Source organism: Hemiscyllium ocellatum, chromosome 7, assembly GCF_020745735.1.
Source record: "Hemiscyllium ocellatum isolate sHemOce1 chromosome 7, sHemOce1.pat.X.cur, whole genome shotgun sequence".
Taxonomy (NCBI): Eukaryota; Metazoa; Chordata; class Chondrichthyes; order Orectolobiformes; family Hemiscylliidae; genus Hemiscyllium; species Hemiscyllium ocellatum.
In genome coordinates this window covers 89,338,673-89,360,591 of record NC_083407.1, presented here as the reverse complement: position 1 = coordinate 89,360,591, position 21,919 = coordinate 89,338,673, and the positions used below count along the sequence as shown (strand labels likewise).

The following is a 21,919-nucleotide window of genomic DNA, read 5'->3' as shown; positions in this document are numbered from 1 at the left end:
TGGCCCATCTGATCAAGATCCCATTGTAATCTGAGGTAACCCTCTTCTATTTTCTCTCTTCTACCTTTGAGCCGGTTCTATATCCAAATGGCTAGTTCTCCCTGTATTCCATGAGATCTAATCTTGCTAACCAGTCTCCCATGGGGAACCTTGTTGAACACCTTACTGAAGTTCATAGAGATCACGTCTCCCTACATTCTATATCTTCCATGTCCTTTTCAATAGTAAATACTGATGCAAAATACTCATTTAGAATCTCCTCTATTTTCTGCGGCTCCAAACAAAGGCCATTTTGCTGATCATTGAGGGGCCCTATTCTCTCCCTAGTTACCCTTTTGTCCTTAATGTATAGTAAAATTCTCCTTAACTCCATTTGCCAAAGTTATCTCATGTCTCCTTCTTGCCCTCTGATTTCCCTCTTAAGTATACCCCTACTACCTTTATACTCTTCTAAGGATTCATTTGATCTATCCTGTCTATACCTGACATATGCTTCCTTCTTTTTCTTAACCAAACTGACAATTTCTCTAGTCATCCAACATTCCCTACACCGACCAGCCTTTCCTTTCTCCTTAGCAGGAATATACTGTCTCTGGATTCTTGTTATCTCAAAGCTTCCCATTTTCCAGCCGTCCCTTTACTTGCGAACATCTGCCCCCAGTTAGCTTTTGAAATCTGATAGCTTTTCCTCAGTTCTATATCAGGTCTGTGTTTTTATAATGCAATTGCTGAAACAAATGTCAGGAATCGATTTACACTCATAATTGTCAAAAGAGCATTTAAACCAGATGTTAGGTGGAATGTTGAATTTCATTCTTAGTTTCTCCCTAAATCCCAAATCCACTCCACCAGAGTACAAAACACAGGGCAGCACAGGGGCTCAATAGTTAGCATTGCTGCCTCACAGCTCCAGAAATCTGGGTTCTATTCCACCCTCAGGTGATCGTCTGCATGCAGTTTGCATAGCCTCCCCATGTCTGTATGGGATTCCTCTGGATGGTCAGCTTTCCTCCCACTGTTCAAAGATGTCCATGTCAGGTAGATTGGCTATGATTACAGTGCCCTGCAATGTCCAGGTATTTGCAGGCTCGGTGGGTTATCCATGGGGAAATGTGAGGTAACAAAGTTAGGGTGGGGGAGGGGGGAGCAGGTGAGATGTTCTTTGGAGGGATGGTGGGAATACTATGAGCCCAATACTATGTTTTTGAATTGTAGGGATTCTATATATTAAAAAAGACAAGCAAATTCAAAAGAATCAATGACACATCATTGTCTTTCAGGTGCATATTTATAACTCATGTGAGGCGTTTTGTTTCTGTTATCGCTGATTTTTACTATTCAATCATTAGAATAACAAAGGTACAGTCCATTGCAGCATTTCTGTTCAGCTTATAAATACCAAGCTGTGTGAGACAGTGAGGCATTCAGTTACGAAGCTAACTGTGAGCTCAAAATGGGAAAGGCAAGATAACTTTTTTCAGTTTTTGCATTGTATCGTCGTGCATGTCAATTTTAGAATCATTCAATAAATAGTTCCTTGAAAGTGGAGGCGATAGATAGGAGAGTGAAGAGGGTGTTGCTATGCTTGCATTTATTAGTCAGTGTGTTGAGTACAGGAGTTGGAAGGTTATGTTGCGACTGTACAAAACATTGTTCAGAATACTTTGGAATACTGCATGCAAATCTGGTCTCCCTAAAACTTGGAAAGGTTCAAAAAGAATTTACAAGCATGTTGTCGGGGTTGAAAGGATTTGAGCTGGATGGAGAGGGTGAACAGGCTGGGGTTATTTTACCTGGAGCATCGAAGGCTGAGGGGTGACCTTTCAGAAGTTTATAAAATCATGAGGGGCACAGATAGGGTTAATAGTAAAGGATTGGGGAATGTAAACCTCGAGGGCAAAGGTTTAGAGTGAGAGGGGAAAGATTTAAAAGACACCTAAGAGCAACTTATTCACGCAGAGGGTGCTATGTGCATGGAATGAGCTGCCAGATGATGTGGTGGTGACTGGTACAATTACAGCATTTAAAAGGCATTCGGGTTTAAAGGGATTTGGGCCAAATAGTGGCAAATGGGACGAGATTAATTTAGGATATCTGGTTGGCATGGACAACTTTGAACAAAGGATCTGTACAGTTCTATGATTCTATGACTAAATATCCTCATTTTCTAAATGAATGACTGAAAAGGATGTTTCTTCTCTCACAGATCATCTTTTACGAGGACAGGAACTTCCAGGGACGGCACTATGAGTGCAGCAGTGACTGTGCCGACCTGTCCCCTTACTTCAGCCGCTGTAACTCCATCCGTGTTGACAGTGACTGGTGGGTGCTGTATGAGAGACCCAATTACATGGGATACCAGTATGTTCTGACCAGGGGAGAGTATCCTGACTACCAGCGCTGGATGGGATTCAATGACTGTGTCAGGTCATGTCGCTCTTACCCACAGGCAAGTTATAATTCTGTGATTGCTGAATCTTGGCCAGTAATTGTGGAAAATACCCAATAACATCAATAACAAGCATGTATGTGTTCTCTTAATTAGGTATATCACTAAACCTATATGTAATTAATAATTGGGTGGTTTCTATATTTAGCACTAATAATGCACAAGGAATTAAGCACTATAGTCTGCTGCAGGGACTATGATAACTTCCAATGTATTGAAAACATTCCTGTCATTTGTACCTGCATATTTGTGATGATTAGTTGTTCCAGCTGTTATAATAGTGAAGATATATAGGTAGGCTTGCTGTAGTACCGCGAATTGATGTTTCTGGCATGAACCCTTCTTCAGGAACCTTGAATTCCTGAAGAAGGACTCATGCCCGAAACGTTGATTCCCCTGCACCTTGGATGCTGCCTGACCTGCTGTGCTTTTCCAGCAACACATTTTCAGCTCTGATCTCCAGCATCTGCAGTCCTCACTTTCTCCTTTCTGTAGTACCACCAAGATGAAAGATAGATAACTCTCTAACATGTTCTCAATGACAATTAGGGATTGGCAATAACTGCCAGCCTTGCCAACAATTCACATCCCATGCCTGTAAGGAAATCATTGATATAATTGAGATAGAGGTGAACACTAGGAGGTATGCTTTGAGATCTAGTTGAGAGTAGGCAGCTGGTCAGCAAGTAGATATTCTTAAGCTTCGAGATGTTACTGCAACCAATAGCCTTCAGCTAGGGGAAGAGGCCCTTTAGGCTACCAGTGAAGTATAAATTGTGAAATTCTTACTTGGTCACATGAGCTTTGTTTAATGGAAGTAATTCAGGATGCTTACCCGGAGAGCCATTACCTTGGAGATTTTCACAGCTTCAGTCTTCGCCTGTCTAGAACTACAATAAATGTTAATGTTTCCTGTGAGATACCTTGCCAGATTCACTGTTGTAATGAGGGTACAGAAACTCAAAAACTATCCGCACAGTCTGTTTATATATTCAGTTCTGGTCACCACATTACCAGAAGGATGTCGATGCTTTGGAGAGGGTACAGAAGAGGTTCACCAGGATGTTGCCTGGTATTGAGGGTGCTAGCTGTGAGGAGAGATTGGGACGATGAAGATTATTTACATGAGAAAGACGGAGGTTGAGAGGGGACCTGGCTGAGTCTACTTAATCATGTGAGGTATCGACAGGATGGATAACAAAAAGCTTTTTCCCAGAGTGGAGGCCTCAATTAATAGGAGTCATGAGTTCAATGTGAGAGGGGAAAGGTTTAAAGGGAGATATGTGTGGAAAGTTCTTTATAAAGAGTGTGATGGGTACCTGGAACACATTGCCAGCAGAGGTGGCGCGATAGCGTCATATAAGATGTATCTAGACAGATATGTAAATGGGTAGGGAGCAGAGTGATACAGATCCTTGGAGGGTAGGTGACAGGTTTAGATTGAGGATCACGATCAGCACAGGCTTGGAGGACCCAAGGGCTTGTTTCTGTGCTATAACTTTTTTGTTCTTTGTGGCGATGGATGGGAGGCTTGTGTAAAGGAATCTGAAGGGGGAGGGGTATGGTAGGAAGGTTTGACCTTCACTCTCTCTGGACGTTTGTGAGTACAGCCATCAATCAGTCCCAGGAATAAAAATAACTACAATTTTGCGCAGTTCAAGAACTAAAGTAGGATAATTAGATTCAAAATTGTGCAAAAACATTACCATTTACAATATAATGATGGTAAAATGAATGGCAGTATTTAGGTTAAAATGAATCAGGTACAGCTACATTTTTTTTGCTTTATTCTTATTTATCCATAAAAATTTCCATGAATAATTATTTATTTCCAAATTCCTGAATTTTCCATTAATAACTACATAGACACTGAAAATATATTTACAACTTCATCACTAACATAATTTCCTTTCTCTTCCAGTACCGAGGAGGCTCCTACAGAATGAGGATTTATGAGAGGCCTGACTTTGGAGGGCAGATGATGGAATTTATGGATGACTGTCCATCTGTCTACGATCGTTTCCGTTACCGTGATATCCACTCCTGCCATGTGATGGACGGTTACTGGATCTTCTATGAACATCCCAACTACAGAGGGCGCCAGTACTTCATGAGGCCTGGTGAATACAGGAGATACAGTGACTGGGGAGGCTACAGCTCAACTGTAGGATCTTTCAGGCGAATGAGAGATTTCTAGATTGTTGTTGGAAAGAATAAAATTCTTTTTGCTGAAATATTCAGATATATAATAAACTGCATTTTTTGTCATTCATTTGGGTATCTTTGTTCATTTAAAAATCTCTTGGAAACAATTATGTTTGGCAGAATGGGTGTCTCAAGCATGACATTTTAGCTGGAGATAACAATGTAATGAAATTAAAGTGAACAATTGAATAACTTCAGTTCATGACAACCAGTCCTGACGAAGGGTTAAGTCTGAAATGCCAACGCTCTTGCTTTTCAGATGCTGCCTGATCTGCTGTGTTTTTTCCAGTGCCACACTTTACCAACTCAGACTTCTCCAGGATCTGCAGTCCTCACTATCTCCTAGGTAGTCGCATACCAGCTGAGTTTCTTTCTCACGAATAAATTTCTATTTTCAACTGAACCTTTGCACTTTAAAAAAAAATTTAGTATTTATTTACAGTGGAAAGCTCCACATAGCATATTATATTGATTTAAATAACTAGACAATCATAATGGTTTCTAAATTTGGTGTTCATCTCTTGTGCTTTTAGCTTCCATTTTAGTTTTGATCGCAACAAGATTATTTCATGACCCTTTTCCATTTTGTCCTGTCAGTTGACCATTTTTTTAATCTCACTTATTTATATACTTCAGGCTACAAGCTTCTAACAAATCTGTGGCCTTCTCAATACAAGTCCAATTTGCTCAGTATCTCTTCATGGGGTAGTCCTGTTACCCTGGAAACAGATTGAGTGAACCTTAATTACACTCCATGTTCAGCAATCGTATCTGTCCTGAGATATGGAGACTAAAGCTGCACATGGTATTCCAGAAGTGGTCTTACTAGGTCCCTAAACAATTGAAACAGGCCTTCACTCCTCTTGTACTCAAATCCTTTTGTGATGAAATTTAGCATTCCATTAGCCTTTCCAATAACTTGCTGCATCTGCATGTTAACCTTCATTGACCTATTGACAAGGCACCTAACTCCTTTGACACATCTAAATTTTCCAACTTCTGACCATTTAAGGAATACTTTGTACATCTGTTGTTCCTGCAAGAGTGGATAATCTCATATTTTTCAACATTCCCACATTATGTTCCATCTGCCTTGTTCTTTCCCACTTTGTAACCCTGTCCAAGACCTCATGAAAACATTTCATACTCTCCTCACAACATACATTCCTGCTTAGCTTTGTATCAACTTCAATTCTGGATATATTGCCTTTGTTCCCTATGTCAAAATCATTTATATATATTGTGAGGGCCAAAGTACTGATCCTTGTTGTACCCCTCTATTTACAGTCTGTCAATGCCAGAGTGATCCATTTATTTCTACCTTCTATTTTCTTCCTGTTAACCAATCCTAAATCAATGCCAGTATATTACCACCTTTACCATGGACTTTAATATTTCCAACCAACCTTCTGTGGGAGACCTCATCAGTGGCCTTCGGAAAATACAAATAACCTATATTCATTGACTCCCTTTTATCAACTCTTGTAGCAACATCCTCAAAAGAAAAACTCCAACAAGTTGGTCAAACACAATTTTCCATTTGTAAATATATGCTGATCCTGTTCAATCAGATCATTGTAACCAATCATCCATTTATCATTTAGCAAGTTGCCAGCCAGTATTTTAGTTAGCTAGACAACTACATATGTAATAATACAGTAATGTAAATAATAATAGCACCTAGACAATTGCATAAATTTGATATGTCACATTAGTCTACATAGTTAGTTGATACTAAACTTTCAGATATTTGTCTCAATAAGATTCCAACTCTCTGTGTAAAGTTTGTGATACATATGGACAGGGTGGTTAAAAAGGCACTTGGCACACTTGCCCTCATTGCTCAGTCCTTTGAGCATAGGAGTTGGGAAGTCATGTTGAGGTTGTACAGGACATTGATGAGGCCTCTTCTGGAATACTGTGTTCAGTTCTGGTCACCCAGCTAAAGGAAGTATATCATCAAGCTGACAAGGGCTCAGAAAAACATTACCAGGATGTTGCTAGCTATGGAAGATTTGGTTAGAAAGAAAGTCTGGATAGGTTGGGAGTTTTTTTCACTGAAGTGTAGGAGGTTGAGAGGTGACCAATTAGGAATTTATAAAATAATTACAGATGTAGATAGAGTTGATGGTAATTGTCTTTTCCCTAAAATGGAAAATTTCAAGATGAGGGGCTACATTTTTAAGGTGAGAGGAGGCAGATTTAGAAAAGACATAAGAGGCAATGTTTTTACACCGAGGGTGGTTAGCGTGTGGAATGAACTCCTTCAGGAAGTGGTGGATGTGAGTAAAATTACAATGTCTAAAAGATATGTGGATGGATACAGGAATAGGAAAGGTTTGTAGGGACATGGGCCAGGATCAGGCAGGTAAAGCTACTTTAGATTGCGATTTTTTTTTGACATGGACTGATTGGACCAAAGGGTCTGTTTCCATGCTGTATGACTCCATGATTCTATGACTCTATTTAAGGAGGCTAACATTTAGAAAACCACAATTCCACATGGTGCAGCAAGTGGTTACTGGATGCTTGTGACTGCAATCAGGCAAAACAAACTAGTGGCAACTTGGTACTGAAGGCTGAAGGAAGATAACAGTAGCAACAGTTCTGAAAGGTTATTTTCCAAACAGTCTTCCCCATCATATGTTTGAATTTATAGCTGAAGCTTGCATTTAATGACCAAGACTGAAGGTTACCCTGTGCAAAAGCAAATCAATTACAATGTAAAGACAGTTGTGAGTGCTCTCCCCAACTCTTAGGGGTAAATGGGAAGGCATGGTGTGACCAATTTAAAAAGCAGCAATTTGCAGGACAGCTCTGTCTCAAAAATGTAATCATTGAATAAAATAGATAGCATAGCATAGAAAAAAAAACCCATTAATGGTTCACAAAGAATTGATTCCATCATTCCAATTCCTTTGGGAGTGGAATGAAAACAGAATCTGAGGTTTCCCAGTTGTGTGTGCCACCTCTCCAATATATTTTTCATGAGAATACCACACACAGATACTGCTCCTCTATTCCTTTTTAAAGAGACAACATTTTTTCAAAAGTAACAATTTCTGAAGCAGCAGCAAGGAGAGAAATAAGAGGAGAAAAATAAAAATAAATTATACCACAACACCGATCCCTTATTTGCTTATAATTTGTAAAACAGCAGCCCACTAAGGCTTCAAAGAAAACATCTGAACATCTGAAGGGCACTTCAGTTTTCAAAGAGAAAATGAGCCCTCACTTCATTGATCAACAGATACTTCATGAGGGAAGGCAGACAGTGAAACTTCTTACTGAGCTGGGAGCCAAAGGATTGTGAATAATCAAACTATCTGATATTTCTATGACACTGATAAAGATGTTAACAAAATTGTTCGATTTTTAGAAAACTAGCTTAAGATTAGAGTCAGCTTCAGGATAACCAGGCTGAGCTCCTAATGCAGCAGGTGACAATATTTTAATTAGTTCATGGGCAGATGTCAATGTGAAGGTCAGAAATATGATTTTATTGATGTTAGCTAAAAGGTTGATGGAATTGCCCAATTGGCTCGACACCCACCCAACCTTTCTGAAAGGTACTCCTGAATGAGACTAAAGATTGCATCATCGACATATGTCTGGAAGACGGATACAAGTGCAAAACAATTGGAGCAGGACAACAACATCTGCAGCCTGTTTCCTGATTCCCATTATTATTTCCCCAGCCTCTTTCTCGAAGAGGCCTTTGTTCATTGTTACCTTTTTCTTCCTATTTATATATTTAAAGAGGCTCTAACTGTTCATTTTAACATTATTTACACATTAACCCTCACCTTTCACTTTCTTCTTCTTTATCCTTGTTTTGTACAATGTTGTGGCGTTTAACTTTCCCACCTCATTATTACCTCATCATGCCTCATTTTAATGGGGGTCGTTAATCTTCCAGGTATCAAGAGAAATTGGATGGTGCAAGTTCCCAACATGACAGTCAGGGCAGGCACTTGTTGGTTGCAGCTCACCAGCATCTTCTTCAGGTTTCTATTTTGGTCAGCTTTCCCCAACACTTCAGGGCACAGATCATGGGCAATGATCATTTCCACCCTCCATTCACCAAGGTTGGAGTCAGTAAAACATCAAACTCACCAGGTAATCGTGACATGTTTCACACTCACCGAGAATGGAGGTCAGGTGGCGTACTGTGCAATTTGTAGCTCATAGATACATTGCAATGCTGTGCCATGCAATATTCTGTGTGCAGGAACATAAGACCATAAGACATAGGAGTGGAAGTAAGGCCATTTAGCCCATCGAGTCCACTCCGCCATTCATTCATGACTGATGGGCATTTTAACTCCACTTACCAGCATTCTCCCCGTAGCCCTTAATTCCTTGTGACATCAAGAGTTTATCAATCTCTGCCTTGAAGACATTTAGCGTCCCAGCCTCCACTGCACTCTGTGGCAATGAATTCCACAGGCCCACCGTTCCGTGGCTGAAGAAATGTCTCCGCATTTCTGTTCTGAATTGACCCCCTCTAATTCTAAGGCTGTGTCAACATGCAACCATTGAGGTGTATCTCAGGGCTTTTAGTTTGCTTTCTTAGCACTCACTCACTTTGTAATTACTAGGATGCTCACAGCATCTCTGGCATGTCTTGCCTTAACTTTTGGCACATTCCAGTTTTAATCAGAACTTACCTGTAGCTCACAGTAGTTCTGTCTTGCTTTGTTGTGTAGCACAGACAGAAAGTCAAGCAACTTGTCACATTTGTCAGCTCCAACCAATCAAAAGGGGCAGACATATCACGGTACAATACAGTGTTGTGTTAGTGTCACACCCACAGTATGTGCCATAAAACACACTGCAAACAGACAGTCCTGTCTCAAAGTCTCAGGGGAGTAGTCCTTATTCCTGTAAAGGAGTCTCTGGTCACTTAAGGGTACAGCCACAGTTAATCAAGGGCCTTTGCTGATCTCAGTCCAAGGGATTGGTTACATTCAGTCACATGTTTGGTGTGACCTGTGAGGATCAGGGGATCTGTGACCTTACAATCTGGGAAGTGGGTCTCACTCAGTCTTGCACATCAGGTTCAACCAGTCTGGGGATTAGGAAGAGATCAGTTAGTGGGCTGCACAGAAATCATTCAGGGGTTCATCTGTCATCTAAGTGCACAGTCGGTACCCCTTTTGACTTCCAAATCAAAAGTTCACAATGTTTAATTTGATTAGCATATCTTGTAAGGTATGAATTGGATATTATGCAGGCTGGTTGCAAGGTTAATGACACATTTACCAAAAGCAGTAATTCACTGCTGCCTAGCTAAATCACTGAGCACAATCACCTGATGAAGGAGCACCGCTCCGAAAGATAGTATGCTTCCAATTAAACCTGTTGGACTATAACCTGGTGTTGTGTGATGTTTAACTTTATACACCCCAGTCCAACACCGGCATCTCCAAATCATAACTAAATCCCTCCTCATTCCCAGGCAGAAATGTAAAAGATACAGTAAGGTTCTCCCAGTGCTGAGGTGCATCTTGTCAGAATTCTCATCTGATTCTGCAATGACTCTCAGCGTAGACCCTTTGTTTGGATCCCTATAAAAATCCCACCCCTCAATAACACTGCAACTCAACTCATTTACATTCAGCTTCCTATCTTAACAATCACAGCAAACAAACTAGACATTGAGAACTCTTGACATGGAAGTCAGAACAGGCACATAGCTGGTTATGATGAGTCTCCATGTTGCTGAGCATCTAACACATCTCAGGTCAGGATCCTAACCACACGCATGCCTCATCTATAGACAATAGCATCTGACATTTTCCAGCTTCCAACAATCGTCATGACACTTCTCCAATCCAGTTGCAGCTTGCGTATTGCAGACCTGTATTGCCGCGTGCACTGACAGCAAGCATTGAGAGGCTGCTGCACGGACACATTGCATGCTGGGACAGGTTCCCTGCTCCCTGACTGGAGAAGGCAGCATCTTAGGGCTGATCATTGGACCAAGTGTCCATGTTGAAAAGTCGATGGAGCCTGGTCTACAGCATCATCATAGAGTGAGCCACGATCTGTCAGTGGACAGCAAATCATCCATCACAAGTACAGTCCCACACAGAGCAGGAGTGTGTCCATTGTCATTCGTTCATTTGGGGCACTCATAGCAAAGGGTTCTGTCTGACTGCCAACTGGGGAATGGAGCACTGTCTATTCTATAGACCCCCATCTGCTCTCAGGGGAATTATGCTGGGAGACTCTCCTTGTCTATCATAGAGCTCAGTTGCATTGGACATTGAATGCCAGACAGAATCTGATTGACATGGTTCCAGTTGAGAAGTGATGCTTTGATGGACTGAATGGCCTACACCTGTTCTGATATTCCAATGGTATTCTTTAGGTTCTCTATCAGGTCTAATATTGTTATATTGCAATTGCTGAAACAATTGTCAGATACAGATTTACAGTCACAATTGTCAAAAGAGCATTCAAACCAGACTATCAGAGATACACAGGATTTCATACTTAGTTTCTCCCTAAAACCCAAACCCACTCCACTAGAGTACAAGGGAAATGAGGAGCAAACAAATTTAAAAAAAATCCATGACACATCATTTTCTTTCAGGTATGTATTTGTAACTCATGTCAGGTGTTTTGTTTCTTTTATTGCTGATTTTTACTCTTCAATCATTGGAATAACAAAGGTACAGTCCATTGCAGCATTTCTGTTCAGTTTATAAATACCAAGCTGTGTGGGACAGTGAGGGATTCAGTTACGAAGCTAACTGTGAGCTCAAAATGGGAAAGGCAAGATGACTTTTTTCAGTTTTTGGGTTGTATAATCAAGCATTTCAATTTTATATCATTCATTAAATATCTATATTTCTTAAGTGAATGACTGAAATTGATGTTTCTTTCCCACAGATCATCTTTTACGAGGACAGGAACTTCCAGGGACGGCACTATGAGTGCAGCAGTGACTGTGCCGACCTGTCCCCTTACTTCAGCCGCTGTAACTCCATCCGTGTTGACAGTGACTGGTGGGTGCTGTATGAAAGACCCAATTACATGGGATACCAGTATGTTCTGACCAGGGGAGAGTATCCTGACTACCAGCGCTGGATGGGATTCAATGACTGTGTCAGGTCATGTCGCTCCTACCCACAGGTAAGTTATAATTCTGTAATTGTTGAATCTTGTGACAATAATATATGAAAAATAGCCAATCACATCAAGAAAAAGCAGGTATGTGTTTTCTTCATTAGGCCATATCACTAAACCTTTATGTAAGTAATAATTGGGTGGTTTATATGTTCAGCACTAATAACGCACAAGGAATTACGCATTATCATCAGCTCTTGGGACTGTGGTAGCTTCCTGTCATTAGTACCAGCATAATTTCTCTGATTATTTGTCCTTAGTGTTATAAATAGTGAAGATATACAGGTAGGTTTTCTGTAGTACCACCAAGACGAAAGGTAGATAGCTCTCCACCATTTTTTCAATGACAATTTGGGTTTGGCAATAACTGCCAGCCTTGCCAACAAGTTCACATCCCATACCTTTAATGGAATCATTAACATAAATCGGGAAAGAGGTGAACACTAGGAACTGTACCTTGACCTCCACTTGAGAACTGAAGGATGGTTAGCAAGCAAACATTTTTAAGCTTTAAGATGTTACAGCAACCAATAGCCTTCATCAAAGGGAAGAGGCCATTGAGGCTACCAATGAAATATGAAAATTGTGAAATTCTTACACGGTCACATGAGTTTTGTTTAATGGAAGCAATTCAGGATGTCTACTCAGGCAACCATTACCTTGGAGATTTCCACAGCTTCAGTATTTGCCTGTCTAGATCTACAAAATATGTTAAAGTTTCCCAGTGAGGTACTCAACCAGATTCAATATTGTAATGAGGGTACAGAAACTCAAAGGTTATACACTGAGTCTGTTTTAATATCTAGCTTCTTATGTGATGGATGGGAGGAATCTTTAAGGGAATCCCTTTTGTAGGGGGAGGATGGTTCATTTGAACTTGACTCTCATTGGGGGTATATACACCGATCCATCAATCGCAGGAATAAAAATAACTACAATTTAATTCTGTTCAACAACTAAAATAGATTAATTTTACTCAAGTTTGTGCAAACACTTTACCATTTACAATATAATAGTGATACACTGCATGGTACACAGGTTAAAATGGAACGGTTGAATTGGGCACTGCTATTTATTTTTCTGCTTTAGCTTTATTTATCTATACAAATCTGATTAATTATTTAATATCAAATTCCACCCTTTTCTATAAATAAATATATGGACACTAAATATATATTTACAACTTCATCACTAACACAATCTCATTTCTATTCCAGTACCGAGGAGGCTCCTACAGAATGAGGATTTACGAGAGGCCTGACTTTGGAGGACAGATGATGGAATTCATGGATGACTGTCCATCTGTCTACGATCGTTTCCGTTACCGTGACATCCACTCCTGCCATGTGATGGATGGCTACTGGATCTTCTATGAACATCCCAACTACAGAGGGCGACAGTACTTCATGAGACCTGGTGAATACAGGAGATACAGTGACTGGGGAGGCTACAGCTCAACCATCGGATCTTTCAGGCGCATGAGGGATTTCTAGGTGGTTGAAGAAAATAATAAAATTCTTTTGCTGTAATATTCTGAAATATAATAAATTGCATTTTTGTTGATGCATTTTGATATCTTTGTTCATTTTCAAATCTCTTGGAAACAATAGTTGGGGTACAGAGTATGTCTCATGAACAATATTTTAGCCAGAGATAATGACATAATGAATATCATTAAAGTGAACAATGAAATAACTTCTGTTCATAAGACAGGTAGTTTGAAATACCAACTGAGCTGATTCATAGTAAATACTGGAAAACAGCTACTATCAATTTTCAACACAACCGTTGCACGTTTAAAAAAAAAATTCAGTAGTTAGTTATAGTGCAAAGCTCCACATACTATATTGATTTAAATAAATAGAAAATCAGAATCACTATAGGTCAGACTAGTATCTAAATTTGATGTTCACCTCTTGTTCTTTCAGCTTTCCCCATATTATTTTTGATCATGAGATTAGTTAATGACCCTTCTCCACCTTGCTCTGTCAGTGATCCATTCTTCTTTCAATCCCAATGCATTTACATCTTTCAAGCCACAATCTTCCATCAAATCTTTAACCTTCCTCTTCTCCTTATTTCTTGAAGTCCTATCTTCATATGTCTTCTCTATCCACATCCGACGACCATAACATTTCATTCTCTTCTCGGCTACTTTCTTTGATGCTGTCACAATCTTCACTGTCTCCCCAATATATTGGTCCCTGCTTTTGTCCGTCTTTGTCATCCCTCACATCCACCTCAATATCCACATCTTATTACTGTGCAATCATTGTTCCTCTCTTCTTGATGTTTCTGCCTTATCTAACAATGCTGGTCTCACGTTTTCTAATTCTTTCCTTCATTTTCAGCAGTACTTTCGAACTACATCACTCTCCTCAGTACTTTTTTCCAATTACTGCAATCACTGAGCTAATCCATTGCTTAATTTCCATTCCCATACTTTTATCTGATGCCATTACTGATGCCAGAAACTTGAAGCCAAATTTGATTTTCAACATTTTAACAAAACATCTGGACTGCATCAAGTATGGATTTTACAAATAAATTTTGATTTCATTTGTCATGATGTTGAAGCTCAATTGTTTGATTTCTTTTCTGACATAACAATTTGGTAATTACTGTTTTTCAGGGAGTTTAGCAAAATGATGCAGACTTACTTTAGAGAATCAGAATCTCACTTTTACACAAAATGGAATAATTAAGCAGCCAAGCATTTGCTGTAATTGATTTGATTTATGGTTCTTTTGTTTGGATCACCATTCTAGACTATCAGTGCATTTCTCAGTGGCAATTGGGACATTTCTTTAAGTGCAGACCCAGACAGTCTGAATGCCCTGGAGAAGGAGCAGGTTAGGGGTGTCACCTATATAGGAATTACCCACCTAACTGGTGATCCAATGCATCTGAGAACAATCCAGGAGAATCACCCTTAATTATATCCTCAATATGGACCTTGCATGAGAGGATTATTTAATTGTAACTATTTACTGACATTGCAAATGGGAATTTCATATTTCAACATTTCTTTAAATAAAATGAAATACTCTTCTAATTTCCCTTCATGTACTTTAGCTGATGATCTTTAAAGACCTCCACTTCACTATAATGGACATGTTTTCTTTTATCTACCTTAGAAGATCTTTAAGAGATGTTCTTTTATCTTCTCTGCTCCAAACAAAATAGTCCCAGGTTCTTCTGTCACTCTTCATATCGAAAACCTCACAGGCAACCCATAACGTTAAACTTCTCATTTTCCATAGTTTTGATACATTTTTAAAAATAAGACAGACAAAAGTGAACACAACTTTCTGTCTGCCAACCATCCATACAATGAGTATTCCACCTGGACACCCTGTGCTGGCCTCTTACTCACCCTCGATCTACGGAACCAATGAGTATTCCAGACTTACCTCTTTATTTCCATACTTTGAGCTTGGCTTTATAATACCTGGAATATCGCACCATCCTTTAAACATTGGTTGACCTGATACATTCCTGCTGCTGTTCTCCTTTGAAAGCTTGAGAGGAGACAATTGCTTGTATTTTGTGGTAGTAATGACAGTGAAACTGTGAGCAACGTTTTGGGCCTGCACAGTTAAAAGCAGAAATCCAGAAGGTGCTGCAAGTGATGCTCTGCCTCCTCAGCATCTGTGTTGGTGATATCACCAAGAATGCAACCAAATAGGAATATTAATCTGATGAGAACTTTTACTCTGATAGTATTTGTTTAATAGTAAAAATAAGTTACATTTTGTGCCAAGAGGAGTAATTGGTCAATTAATGTCACATTATATTGAAAATGACTGCTAAAACAGTCACTGGCCCTGGATGAATACTTATTAATTGTCAAATTTCTGCATTATGTTTGAATACTCACATATCTTTAAAATGATATACTTCTTTAAAATTGTTTATAATATTTTAGCTTCTGCCTTAATCCCATCAATAAGTCTGAATCATTCATTTTCCTGTCTGTGAGCAGTTAAATTAAAAGTGAAGATATTCTGTGGTTTTTACTTTCTGATTTGCTGTCTGTGAGAATACTTCAAAATGACTGTTGGGTAGCTTTCTTCGTGCTCGGCAGTGAGTGAGATTACTTTGTTGCTGGCAGTGATTGGAATCACTAATTTAAACTTTATAATGAACTACTACCATAACTGACATATCACATGTTTAATGAGATTCCAAATTTCAGTGTCAATACAATTTACCTGGAACAACAAATAACTGTTTTTGGAAGCATTACTTAATTGTAGAGAGAGTTGACTATTGGTTTAGAAGTACAAATAAAGTGACAAAAAACTGACTTTGTTGGTATAAGCTTTGCCTGTAAATCTGAAGGTTCCAATTTAAGTTCTTTTGAGTAGAAATGGAAATTCTGAATGCCAATGATAAATAAATGATCTTAAAAGAATGGTCCCATCATTTTTTTTTAATTATTCTCCCTCCCAAAATATTTTATCCCAGATACTTATGTATTCATTTTTATAAAACATACATTAGAGTGTTGAAAATTTGATTCACATGGAAATTGTTGGTATGTTTTTCTCAGGTTGAAAGATAGATTAAAAGTCAAACTCTGAAATTGAACTTTCGAATGGGATGCTAGTTAACTAGTTGAAAATGTGTTGCTGGTTAAAGCACAGCAGGTCAGGCAGCATCCAAGGAATAGGAAATTCGACATTTCGGGCATAAGCCCTTCATTCCTGATGAAGGGCTTATGCCCGAAACGTCGAATTTCCTATTCCTTGGATGCTGCCTGACCTGCTGTGCTTTAACCAGCAACACATTTTCAACTGTGATCTCCAGCATCTGCAGACCTCATTTTTTACCCGAAGATGCTAGTTAACTAACCTAGTTAGACAGAAACTACCTGACAGTGGCAAATATCTGTCAATCAGTTGTAAGGTGGTTGCTTTGAATAGGATTTAATTTTTGTAGCAGGGAGCAGAACTAGAATTGCATCTTGGGGGAGTGTGTCATTAGTAATCTATAAAAGTAAACATTTAAAGATTGCACAGGGTAAACTGACACATGGAGAGGAAATGATACCTGATTGTGAGAGAAGTTGATACACATTGAAATTTCTGTTAAGGTTTTCTTAAGTGAAAATTTAGATTAAGAGCAATACTCAGAAATGAAACCTTAGAACTGCAATCTGGTTATCTAGTTAGACAGGAAATGCCTGGCAGCTTCAGGCAGTTCTTAAGGACCATTTCTCTAGTTGTCTACAGTTTGGAAGGTTCAGTTCCACTTCGGCTATTGAACTTACTCACACCAGTCCATTGTTCCTTCACTGGAATGGTTGCACTTTTGCTCTCATCCTTGGTACAGGACTTTACTGCAGCTCCTTATATTCCGCAACCTTACTCCATAAGAGACAAACTCTTATAGTTCACCTGATTCTGACCAAAGTGTCCAGAGCAGTTGTAAGCATAAAGGATACATAAAGGATTTTTTGAGGGGCTTGACAGGGTAAATGCTGAGAGGAAGTTTCCCCTCATCAGAGAATCTAGGACCAGAGAGTGAAGTCTCATAATAAAGGGGTGTCAATGTAAGACTGAGAATTCTTTCTTTCAGAGGGTGTGTCTTTGGAACTCCTTGCAACATAGAGCTGTGGGGATAGAGTCCTTGTGTATATTTAAGACTGAGATAGATTCGTGATCATTAGGAAGATTAAAAGCTATGGGGAAACACAAGGATGTCGGTGTGAGGAATGTCAGGTCAGCCATAACCTTATTGAATGGTACAGCAGGCTTAAGAGACTGAACTGACCACTCCCTTTCCTAGTTCTAATGATCTTACTGTCTACATGGAGTGTTTCGCAGGATGAGGTGTCCACAACTTGAGGGCATAGGTTTAAGGTAAGATGGGAAAAATTTAAAAAGAGATCTATGGGACAATCTTTTCACACAGAGGGTGGTGCGTATTTGGAATGAGCTGCCAGAGGAAGTGGTGGAGGCTGGTACAATTACAGCATTTAAAAGGCATCTGGATGAGTATATGAATTGGAAGGGTTCAGAAGAGTATGAGCCAAATGGTTGGCAAATGGGACTAGATTAATTAAGGATATCTTGTGGGCGTGGAAGTGTTGGACCAAAAGGTCTGTTTCCATGCTGTATATCTCCATGACTCTATAATTGCAGTTTAACCTGGAGGGACATGATGGGTGTGGGATAGTGGGAAAGGAGAAGTCATACCACAAGATTTACATTTGCGGTTCTTGCACAGAAGAGTGCTATGGGAGGGAGACAGGATGTTGGGTATGATAGAGGAATGGGCCAAGGTGCTTTGAAGGAAATTGGCCCCACAGAAAGAAGGGAAGATGTGTTTGCTGGTGGCATCATACTGATAGAAATAACGGAGACTGTTTGGTCAAATAGGAAGGTTGGTGGGATGGAAGAGAAGGGCATTGGAGATGGGTATCAATTTCAGACTATGGAGCTAGGAAAGTGCGTGGCACTCTGATTTACAGCAGTTTGGTAACAAGGGAGGGATAAAAATGACAATTAATTTGGACACATGGATTGTAAAGGCATCAAGGGACATAGGAAGAAATTACGAATATGGTATTGAGATAGATGATCAGCCATGATCATAGTGAACATTGAAGCAGGCTTGATGGATCGAACAGCCTAATCTTGCTTCGAGTTTCTTCCTTTTTGTTGCAATGTATTCTGCATAATGCTTTGAGCACTTCTCCATAAAACTCTGACACTTCCTGAATTCACACAATATACATTTCTAATATAGCTATATAACACTGATTTTCTACCACGTATCATGGAACCAGGTTTTAATGGATAGTTTAGTCCCCATTTTAGTCAGTTCAGCAGGGGGTGATGCTGTCACATTGCAAACACAACTGTAGTAGATTTGTGACTGTTCCGAAGGTTCAGCAGAACCAGGGCACAGAAAGCAGGGAATGATCTCGTTCACTGTTCTTCTTTGTAAAGTAACAATGAAATTATGTGTCAGCAAAGAGAGAGAATCAATGGCATCTTATTTGTCTTTGAAGTTGTTCTCTTTATTTTGTGTGCCATGTGTTTTGTTGCACTTTTGCTGAATTTCAGTTCTGAATCATTAGAATGGTAAATGTACCGCAGCATATAAATATCAACTGGCTCCCCAGGGCTACAACCAGTCAGTTCCTCAGCTAACTGTGGGCTCAAAATGGGAAAGGTAACAATAATTGCATTATTATCCATTGTTTGCAACTTTCTCCTTTCACAGTTTATTAATTCAGCATATACCTTCCCATAGATCATCTTTTACGAGGACAGGAACTTCCAGGGACGGCACTATGAGTGCAGCAGTGACTGTGCCGACCTGTCCCCTTACTTCAGCCGCTGTAACTCCATCCGTGTTGACAGTGACTGGTGGGTGCTGTATGAGAGACCCAATTACATGGGATACCAGTATGTTCTGACCAGGGGAGAGTATCCTGACTACCAGCGCTGGATGGGATTCAATGACTGCGTCAGGTCATGTCGCTCCTACCCACAGGTAAGTTAATATTTATTGATGAAAACTTATTGTCAGTTTTGTCAGCATCAAACAGTTTTAATGGTCCCCATCATTTGTTGAATTGGATGTTCTTATCTAGAAGGAGAAAGTGAGGACTGCAGATGCTGGAGATCAAATTTGAGAGTGTGGTGCTGAAAAGCACAGCAGATCAGGCAAGCATCTGAGGAGCAGGAGAATTAAAGTTTTGGGCATAAGCCCTTCATCAGGATTCCTGAGGAAGAGCTTATGCTGGAAACGTCGATTCCCCTGCTCCTCAGATACTGCCTAACTTGCTGTGCTTTTCCAGCACCACACTCTCGGTTCTTATCAAGAGGACCAGAAATTGACTTCTATGCTTATTACAGTACTGAGATTGTTAACACATTGTGAAAACATCTGTATAATTCAATTGCCTGTGTTTCTATTGTGACCGTGTCTTACTCAGCGTTATGTATTCAGAGATTCGCAATTGTTGAAATACTTCAAAATAGCTTTACTTGTAAATTGGAAGCTTAACTCTTGTAACTTTGGTTTGGACTCTTTAGCAGCTGAAGGCGTGATATTTGTTGAGTGGTATGTGTACTTGTTGAATGGAGTTTTGTGGAAACAGAGCGTCACATCATTGGAAGATAGTAATTGATAAGCTTCACATGTAGGGAGGGGGTGCCTGTGTGAATGTCCTTCTTAAGAGCAAGGTGTCTCCAACATGAGCAGAAGAACATTTGGCTCCTTAGTATTACCTCCCATGGCATTACGAATCTAAGTCCACACCCATTAAAAACCCAATCATTCGATAGGATAACTTAATCGTACATATGGATCAAATATCCAGAAGTAAGGATTGAATTGCATTGCATTGCATTGTTGGATTGCATTGTTATAATTTATACATTCACCTGCTGATAAGTGGATGGCTTAATTGGAATCTGTTAACATATGTTATCAGTGCTCCTAACTTCATATATATTAAATGCTGTTTACAGGCTAGAAACAGGCCATTTAACCCAAATGTTCTGTTTGTGCTGCTCAGGAGCCTTACTCCTGAACTTCGTCATCAACCAACATCAATATATCTTTCTGTTCCAGTCTCCCTCATGCTTTTATCGAACATCTCCTTCGATGCATCCATGCTATACACCTCAATGACTCCTTAAGGCAATGATTTCCACATTCTAACCCCCCTCTCGGTAAAAGTGATAATCCAGAATTCATTGTTGAGTCTGCTAGTGGCTGGTTAATTCAATTGTCTCAATGGCTAGTACAGGGTTCAGTTTTTAATCCAAGTGAGATAAATTTGGGTCTCCTCCTCTCCCTGCTCCTAAGAACTGGAAGGCAATGGCAAACTATCACTGACAGCTGCCTTTGGGCAGAACTCAATGAATGAATCTTATATTTGTGGTCCGTAGCTTTGTGGTTATGTTTTACATCCCCTTATGTGAATTCTGAAGGATCACCTTCACAATAAGAAATATGTCTAACCACATAGAACTTAAGGAAATAACTTAGTACAGATCCTCTAAAGTTAGCTAAAAAAACAATTAAAAAGATTTGCACACTCAACTGCTCCTTGGTTGAAAGGATTTGGATCTGAATCTCTTGCTTTCAGAACTTGTTATCTTTGCAATATAGGAGCTGACTTATATTTGAAGAAAATTGCAATCGGCAGCAAGATGGCTCAGTGGTTAGCACTGCTACCTCACAGCACCAGGGTCCCAGGTTCAATTCCAGCCTCATTTGACTGTTGTGTGGAGTTTACACATTCTCCCTGTGTCTGCGTGGGCACCCTCCGGGTGCTCTGGTCAGGTGGATTGGCCATGCTAAATTGCCCATAGTGTTAGGTGCATTAGTCAGAGAGAAATGGGTCTGGGTGGGTTACTCTTCAGAGGGTCGGTGTGGGCTTGTTGGGCCGAAGGGCCTGTTTCCACACAGTAGGGAATCTAATCTCATCTTGATCCTCTCTCTATTGCAGTACCGAGGAGGCTCCTACAGAATGAGGATTTACGAGAGGCCTGACTTTGGAGGACAGATGATGGAATTCATGGATGACTGTCCATCTGTCTACGATCGTTTCCGTTACCGTGACATCCACTCCTGCCATGTGATGGATGGTTACTGGACCTTCTATGAACATCCCAACTACAGAGGGCGACAGTACTTCATGAGACCCGGTGAATACAGGAGATACAGTGACTGGGGAGGCTACAGCTCAACCATCGGATCTTTCAGGCGCATGAGGGATTTCTAGATTGTTGTTGAAATATTTTATTTTCTTTGTTTAAATCACTTCCGAACCTAAATAAAATAGCTTCTATTTGATCATCTAATCTCATCTTGATCCTCTGTCTATTGCAATACCAAGGAGGCTCCTACAGAATGAGGATTTATGAGAGGCCTGACTTTGGAGGACAGATTCCTACACACACACACTCTCACATACACACGGACACAGGTACACACAGACGCGTACAGAGACACCCACACACACCCTTGTAGACACACACACTCCCACACTTACACATACATCCCCTCACAGACTTAAGACACTCTGCACTCACTACACACACACTTTCTCACACTCACAACCCCACCCCACTCAGACAGACAGACACACACACACAG

At 40.0% G+C, this 21,919-nt stretch overlaps 3 protein-coding genes across 7 annotated transcripts; all 3 read left to right on the top strand.

Moving 5' to 3' along the window:
• The first annotated feature begins 2,188 nt into the window (after window positions 1-2,188).
• On the top strand, window positions 2,189-4,646 carry LOC132817197 (gamma-crystallin S-1-like). 2 transcript variants are annotated; one of them, XM_060827478.1, is made up of 2 exons: window positions 2,189-2,449; window positions 4,371-4,646. In XM_060827478.1, the coding sequence occupies exons 1-2, from the start codon at window positions 2,189-2,191 to the stop codon at window positions 4,644-4,646; spliced, it is 537 nt and encodes a 178-aa protein (XP_060683461.1). The 2 variants fall into 2 exon arrangements, with proteins under 2 accessions (XP_060683461.1, XP_060683462.1); XM_060827479.1 differs by having other exon boundaries at window positions 2,189-2,453; window positions 4,381-4,646.
• Window positions 4,647-10,575: 5,929 nt separating this feature from the next.
• LOC132817196 (gamma-crystallin S-1-like) lies at window positions 10,576-13,284 on the top strand. 2 transcript variants are annotated; one of them, XM_060827477.1, is made up of 3 exons: window positions 10,576-10,587; window positions 11,555-11,801; window positions 13,016-13,284. In XM_060827477.1, exons 1-3 carry the CDS (start codon window positions 10,576-10,578, stop codon window positions 13,282-13,284), a joined length of 528 nt encoding a protein of 175 aa, XP_060683460.1. The 2 variants fall into 2 exon arrangements, with proteins under 2 accessions (XP_060683460.1, XP_060683459.1); XM_060827476.1 differs by lacking the exon at window positions 10,576-10,587 and having other exon boundaries at window positions 11,525-11,801.
• A 5,683-nt stretch (window positions 13,285-18,967) lies between these two features.
• LOC132817193 (gamma-crystallin S-1-like) lies at window positions 18,968-21,545 on the top strand. Of its 3 annotated transcripts, none has more exons than XM_060827474.1 (3): window positions 18,968-18,976; window positions 19,058-19,300; window positions 21,270-21,545. In XM_060827474.1, exons 1-3 carry the CDS (start codon window positions 18,968-18,970, stop codon window positions 21,543-21,545), a joined length of 528 nt encoding a protein of 175 aa, XP_060683457.1. The 3 variants fall into 3 exon arrangements, with proteins under 3 accessions (XP_060683457.1, XP_060683458.1, XP_060683456.1); XM_060827475.1 differs by having other exon boundaries at window positions 19,058-19,304; window positions 21,277-21,545; XM_060827473.1 differs by having other exon boundaries at window positions 18,968-18,988.
• The last annotated feature ends 374 nt before the right edge of the window (window positions 21,546-21,919 follow it).

What these genes read in the sequence shown, in the direction of transcription:
- LOC132817197 (XM_060827478.1), top strand. Translation starts at nt 2,189, where the DNA reads ATGTTTCTTCTCTCACAGATCATCTTTTACGAGGACAGGAACTTCCAG. An exon ending in CATGTCGCTCTTACCCACAG is followed by an intron (nt 2,450 to 4,370) that starts GCAAGTTATAAT and finishes TTTCTCTTCCAG; the next exon opens with TACCGAGGAGGCTCCTACAG.
- LOC132817193 (XM_060827473.1), top strand. Translation starts at nt 18,968, where the DNA reads ATGGGAAAGGTAACAATAATT. An exon ending in TGGGAAAGGTAACAATAATT is followed by an intron (nt 18,989 to 19,057) that starts GCATTATTATCC and finishes ACCTTCCCATAG; the next exon opens with ATCATCTTTTACGAGGACAG. An exon ending in CATGTCGCTCCTACCCACAG is followed by an intron (nt 19,301 to 21,269) that starts GTAAGTTAATAT and finishes TCTCTATTGCAG; the next exon opens with TACCGAGGAGGCTCCTACAG.
- LOC132817196 (XM_060827476.1), top strand. Translation starts at nt 11,525, where the DNA reads ATGACTGAAATTGATGTTTCTTTCCCACAGATCATCTTTTACGAGGAC. An exon ending in TCGCTCCTACCCACAGGTAA is followed by an intron (nt 11,802 to 13,015) that starts GTTATAATTCTG and finishes TCCAGTACCGAG; the next exon opens with GAGGCTCCTACAGAATGAGG.